Genomic DNA, 6,097 nt, shown 5'->3' with positions numbered 1-6,097 from the left:
AAGCTAGCTCGCTGCAGAATGGCATTCCAAAGCACAGAAAGTCAGGAGAGACAGCCTCCAAGGTTGTGTTATATAAGAACAGACTGACCCTCCTCAGTGTCTGTCTGAGAATCTGTTGGGTCTACAGAGTGATATAACAGGAAGGCTTTCTCTTTCAATATTGGCTTTAAATATCCTGCCCCAGCTCCGTGCATGTGAGCACTGTTTGTTTGCTCTGTCCTGCAGTGTAGTTTGAACAGACTGAACTCAGCCAGTGTCATATTTCATAAATAAATCAGTTTTATTGTAGCATATAAAATTAAATCATTTTACAATTTATTCCAGTATGACACATAATATCCAAATAAAGTAGCTACATTTTTTCGATAAATAATATTAATAACAATAATAAAAACATTCATTCATCCTTTGACATGTTTCGCTTTGTCTTTTTCATGAAGGGAATTCAATAGCTGCCACAAAACATGAACAATAATGCCCACGTCAGGAAGGAATGAAACCACACACTTGTTAAACAAGTCCAGAGGTTACATTTCGTTATCTTGTTCTTAAGATACAAGATGGTATGCTAATTGAAGTTGCGCATGTGCATATCTACATATACACACACAAGTCTACAGTCAGGGTCATGTCTGATGTAAAGGATCAAAATATACACAGTGAATTGATATCAGCAACTAACATAAATGTACAAATATTAATTACATCTTGCTCCATAACGAAGCTACTTCAGATGCTCCATTAATACGAAGCAGTTCTTATTAAGAATGCTGATGTAGTCACAGCAAACAGTGCACTTCATTAAGTCCTCATGATGTAAGCCCACAATTCCTTGGGAATCTAGTTACAACAAGAAGCTGGTAGTTGATTGGTGGTCTATTTACACCCCTGCATTCATCTCGACTGCCATTGGCTGCCAGTACTGCTGCTGATCTGTCTCTCGCTGAGGGGTTTGGATGTCGTTCACCAATCAGTCTCTGAACTTGTGGATGTCATTGGAGAGGCGGTAGAAGGGGTAGGAGGCTTCGTTGGCATTCGGACAGTTGTAGGTGCACTTGCAGGACTCGATCATCATGATGTTCTTGTTGAAGGTCTCGCCGTCCTCGCAGCGGAACTTGACGCGGATGGTTCTGGTGTCGTGGGGGCTGCAGCAGCGTCCGTCCACGCAGGCTCCGCAGTACCTGGGCCTGTACTTCTTCAGGCTGGAGCAGCCGGCGTAGGTGAACTTCACCGGCTGGCTGGACTTCTTGGTTCTGCTGCACTTCTTGCCTTTCTGCAGAAGAAATTAACAAAAGAGCCATTAGTTGTGCACTCAGACCCAGCAGTGATGTGTTTTCAGAGTCATGCATGTGTCCATAACACGCAGCCATGCTGGCCCAAGCTTACCTTCAGACTGGAGTAAGGTGACTGGGTGCATGGCCGCACTTCACAGATTCGCGTCTCTTTCACCAGCTTGCACTCGCTGTTGTGGTTGGTGACTCTGGTGGAGATGCCAGTTCCACAGCTCTTGGAGCACTGAGACCAGGGCGTGGTTTGGACGATGCACTTCTGGCTGTCAAACATGTGGACTTCAGGCTGTGGTCTGAATGCTGGGATTAAAAGAAGAAGTCAAAACATTAGCACATAGAAATGCTTTATACTTTACTTATATGTATCCAGAAAGAACAAATAACTTTCAGAATAGAAGACTGCTTTCTTACCAGCTTGGGATTTGAGTCCTCCCTTGAAGATTGCGATGAGTTCATTCCTGTTGGTGAGGTCTCTCTCCAACTCATCAGTCAGTGTGTCTTTGCCAAAGATCTTCTCAAGGATGTCTGTCTCCTTTCCATCATCACACACCCACTCTTCGCAGCACTGGCCTGCTACCTTCACCAGTCTGGGGTTGGCGCAGCCCAGGTTGGGCAGGGAGAGCTCCTGCGGGCACAGCGGGACGCATCCCACCGCCCCATCGATGCATGTGCACTGGTGTTTACAGTTGGGCTGGAAGCTCTCTCCGTTCTGGTAGATCCTGCTGTTGTACTCACAGGGTCTGCCCTCTGACTTGGCTGCAGCGGGGAGAAAAAACAGGAGGAAAGGAATGTTATTCTTTCCTGCTCTGCTCAAAGACGTCTGCTGAAGACATCACATGGCTGCCAGATAAGGATCAGTTAAACTGTGAAATTCTTCAGGCTGCCTGAGGAGTCTCTTTCCCTCCACAGTGGGCTGTCTGTGCTTTGAGGTTTAGACTAGTTTCCTCCTAGCTGCATTCCACAGTGTTGAAATCACATAGGTTCCCATACTCCTGAATAAACCCCCCCACCCCCCTTATTAAAGCAAAAAAAAAGCAAAAACTTCAGACTAATTCAAAGGCATGCACATCTGGAGCTGGATGGGTCTTTATACGTACCTCGGCAGATGCCACGAGTAGTAGCAGCAGCAAAACTGGCCCCAAAGTTACACTCCAGCCCTTTAGTGTGGTCACAAGGCTCGGTCAGGCTGCAGTCCTCGTTCAGCTGCCTGGCGCAAACTTTGCAGCAGCCGCAGCCGTCCAGGACGACGCTCACGCCGGGTGCGCACTTGGGCATCTCCAGCGAACACTCACACACGGAGGGGCACGAAGAGATGGAGGAGGAGATGGAGGAGGAGAGGACCTGCGGCCAACAAGAAAACCTTCTGTTAGAGACTTTTAAAAAAAAGTCACACAGAATTTCTCTAAACTAAAGAAAATCAGCATTTCATCCACCTAAAAGACGCATTTGCTCCTCTCCTTAAAGCGTAAATAGAGAAACAGAGAGAGAGAAAAAAAACACTCACCAGGTTGAGGCTTCCAAGGAAGGCAACGACAACAGTAAGCATCAGCATCTTGGATAAATTTCTTGTGCGCGTTCAAGAGGAATCCTGCTCAGGTTTATGAAAAGTCTGTCTTCGGAGGAGTCCTTAGGTATTCCCTCGCTCGGTCTTGGTTTGTTTGCTGGTAGTCTCTGCTGTTAGAGGCTCCTTTTAGAGTAGATGAGGCTCTCGGTAAAGCGGTTGCAGTCTGCTGAGGTCCGGCCACCTCCGGACTTTTATACCGTAGTGGGAGCTGACGTCGTTCCTGGGCTGCCTGCTGAACTGTTCCCAAACTATGCCAGGAATGTTTCTCGGCGCATTTTCCATCCAAGACCTAAGCTCCACCCTGTCTAAACCTTTCTCTTTTTTTTTTCTCTTCTCTTTCTCAAATGGATTTTTCCCCCCTGGATCCCATCTGAACACACTTTTCCGTCTCACATTTTTCCCTTCTTGTTTATCCCCCCTTTCATTTTCTTCCTCTGCTCGCTTCTCACATCTATCAACTCAGCTTCAATGGACTTTTCTGTTGCAGTGGTGGACTTTAGGGACTTTATGGTAACTTTTTGTCGTCAGCAAGTTAAATATTTTTGGGGGGTGACTTCGCACTTTGTGCTCCAAATTTCAAAAGAAGAGTGTAACCTTGTGTTTTAAAGTGACAAATGCCACAGAATGTCCCCCAAATCGAATTCCAGTGCGCATAGATCACACCAAGCGCTTATTCCACATTATTGTATCAGTACAGCCTTTCCTGACCAAAACAATGAGTTAAATACACTTTTCTAACATGCTGCAGTGTCCACGTTTAAAATAACTGGAGGTGGTTTTCTCTTAGTCTTAAAGGTGTGCGCAGAAATACGTTTAACAGAGTCTATTTCTGGCTCTCCGGTGCCTTTATTCAGAGGAGTTAAGCATTTCCAGATGCGCACCAGAGCTCAGACGTAACAATATTGCCATATTTGGTATGGCAGTAGCCTACATTATTAACATATTTCTCTCCCTTTGGCCAGCATTCCTGACAGCTTAAAGGCTTGTTAAATATGTTCTTCATGCAGGGAAATTCCTTTGCATTCATTCCTTGAGGCACTTTGACTTTTCACGCAATCTGTCCACGTTTAGTGGGGGAGAAAAGTGGGTCCCGTTGTAGGTGAAGTGTTCCAATTTTCCACAAGAGATGTTGTGGTGTGTTGGTGGGGGGAGACAAATACTTAGTCTTTGTCTAGTTTTTACAACAGGGGTCTCAATAAGTCCCTTCCACCTGAGGTTTCAAATGATTCCGATTTATGAAAACTTTTTACCAGAGGGAGAGGACATGCGTAAAGACGCAAAAGCCAAGCGTTACTGTCACTGCTATGAACGAATGGCACGTTCCACAGAGGATATTTTGCATGTGAGCAGAGTAGTTTATTTGTATTATTAAGGATCGGACATTTCCCTGCTTCTCTCTAGACTTTGTGTGTAGACTTAACATAACGACACAGTGAGACAGCAGCAGTGAACAAGACGGCTGAAGAGCCTCTCCGGTGAGTTTGGACTTCTTTTGTTTTACAGTTTATTCTACGAGCTCTGCTTGACTTTGGTGGCTTATGAATCAGTTTTTACTTGCAAAACCCTGAATCATCATCGTATTCCCTTTATATAAATATGAATCACAGCAGGTCGAATGTTCTTAAGAGATCATTCAGCAAAAGTTGAAAAAAAAATTAAAAAGCGAGTTTTTGGAGTCGACTCTGAATACTGATTTTTTTTTTCTTTTTTAATGTAATTTTATTTATTTTTTTTTTTTAAATCATCTGTAGGTTTCTCCACACTGACTGTCAGTTGTGATGCTGTGGTCATATTTTCACACTTCCACTTCCAGACAGCAGGTGATGTGTAAAGAATTTCTTGCATGATAAGTTTTTATTTTAGGACTGATTACATTCCTAAAGTCAGTGATCACATCATCTCCAAATAGAGCAGATCTTATTCCGATGATTACAGTGCTGATCGTACAGACTCTTACTCATGACTGTGTGAGTTTTGGGTCTGGAGGTGTGCCTGTGTGTGCAGCCTCTTTGGCCAGGGGGCGTGTCTATGTGAGCACATGTGTGTTTGCTACATTATGCAAATGTGTGTGTAAATTTGCCTGTGTACATGTCAAATTTAAGATTTTAAAGAGACATGTAGCTGATTTTACACATTAAAATCATTTTAGTCATGGTGTTAAGCCTGAGAAATCATTTATAAAATCCTTTTTTAGCTCTGATGCATGCTTTATCAATACAGTATAATATACAAATGTAATTCAGAGAGCCCACTTTAAAAACTGGGGCTTTAAAAGACAAAAGACAGTTATTAGGCAGGAGTACTGTAACACAAACACACTATTGAGTCCAATATGTGGAAAGTAGGATCCAGTTTTTGGCAGCTTTACCCATATAAAGAGGTAAGAGTTAGGATGTCATGAAACGTGCTCGATTGAGATTGACTTTGATCATTTGTAATGTGATTCTAAATTTGTTTAACTTTATCTGTGTGTGAATACTGAATTAGTAGAATATCCTCTTATTGTGTAATTGATGTCAGACATGTCCAGTCCTGTGCTCCCTCTACAGTCTTTCAACAATATGTGTTAAAGAGCCCACATTATTGCACATTTACAGGCTCATCATTTTATTTTGTGGGTCTACTAGAATATGTTGACATAGTTTAATGCTCAAAAAGCATTTTTTTATTCAAACTGTACATTGCTGCAGCATCTCTTTGCCGCCTCTTTTTGAAACGTTCTGTATTACCTCCTGTCTTATGAAGACTATCCTCTCGAAAAATCCAGTCTGCTCTGATTGGTCAGCTGGCCCAATAAACTGAAACAGCCTTGGTTACATACTGTAACCCCACATCTGTAGCTGTAGGAAGAGAGACTTGTGGTAGTACACATGGACAACTGAGGACAATGGACCTGTATTTGTTCTTGCTATACTCCTTTTTATTCTGCTTGGAGGGTGCTCAGTAGTCTGGCACATACCATAGACTGTTTAAAAGTTGAACTCCGCCACTGTGACATCACCCATTGGTTTAGCCTTGAGTTTGGCTTTTGACCATTACCGTCTTGTTCCTTTAAGACTACATGTAAACAAGAAATGGAACGACTGGAAGGTGACTTAAACGCTTGAGGACACTACGGTAGCAACCTGTCAATTACAAGGCAGCCCCACTATAAAACACCCCCATCATGTATTTTACCCTAATTCTGACCATAATTTACAAAATGAACACCATGCTGTCCTCCAAAAGCCTTGGAACTTGAGAT

General features: G+C 43.2%; 1 protein-coding gene across 1 annotated transcript; it reads right to left on the bottom strand.

The window, feature by feature from the left end:
• Positions 1-256: 256 nt before the first annotated feature.
• Positions 257-3,016, bottom strand: ccn1 (cellular communication network factor 1). Its single transcript, XM_008299574.1, has 5 exons — positions 2,794-3,016; positions 2,387-2,630; positions 1,701-2,045; positions 1,387-1,589; positions 257-1,273 (listed from the first exon to the last, which is right to left on the bottom strand). Exons 1-5 carry the CDS (start codon positions 2,839-2,841, stop codon positions 971-973), a joined length of 1,143 nt encoding a protein of 380 aa, XP_008297796.1. The 5' UTR covers positions 2,842-3,016; the 3' UTR covers positions 257-970.
• Positions 3,017-6,097: the final 3,081 nt, after the last annotated feature.

The sequence above is a fragment of the Stegastes partitus genome, unplaced genomic scaffold (genome assembly GCF_000690725.1).
Source record: "Stegastes partitus isolate 25-593 unplaced genomic scaffold, Stegastes_partitus-1.0.2 Scaffold31, whole genome shotgun sequence".
NCBI classification, from domain to species: Eukaryota; Metazoa; Chordata; class Actinopteri; family Pomacentridae; genus Stegastes; species Stegastes partitus.
Note: the sequence above shows the minus strand (reverse complement) of the source record. Positions and strands in the feature narration are given on the sequence as shown.

Coding starts and splice junctions, on each gene's coding strand:
- ccn1 (XM_008299574.1), bottom strand. CDS start 2,841: ATGCTGATGCTTACTGTTGTCGTTGCCTTCCTTGGAAGCCTCAACCTG. Junction 2,631..2,793: donor TCCTTGGAAGCCTCAACCTG/GTGAGTGTTTTT, acceptor TGTTGGCCGCAG/GTCCTCTCCTCCTCCATCTC. Junction 1,274..1,386: donor CACCTTACTCCAGTCTGAAG/GTAAGCTTGGGC, acceptor TTTCTTCTGCAG/AAAGGCAAGAAGTGCAGCAG.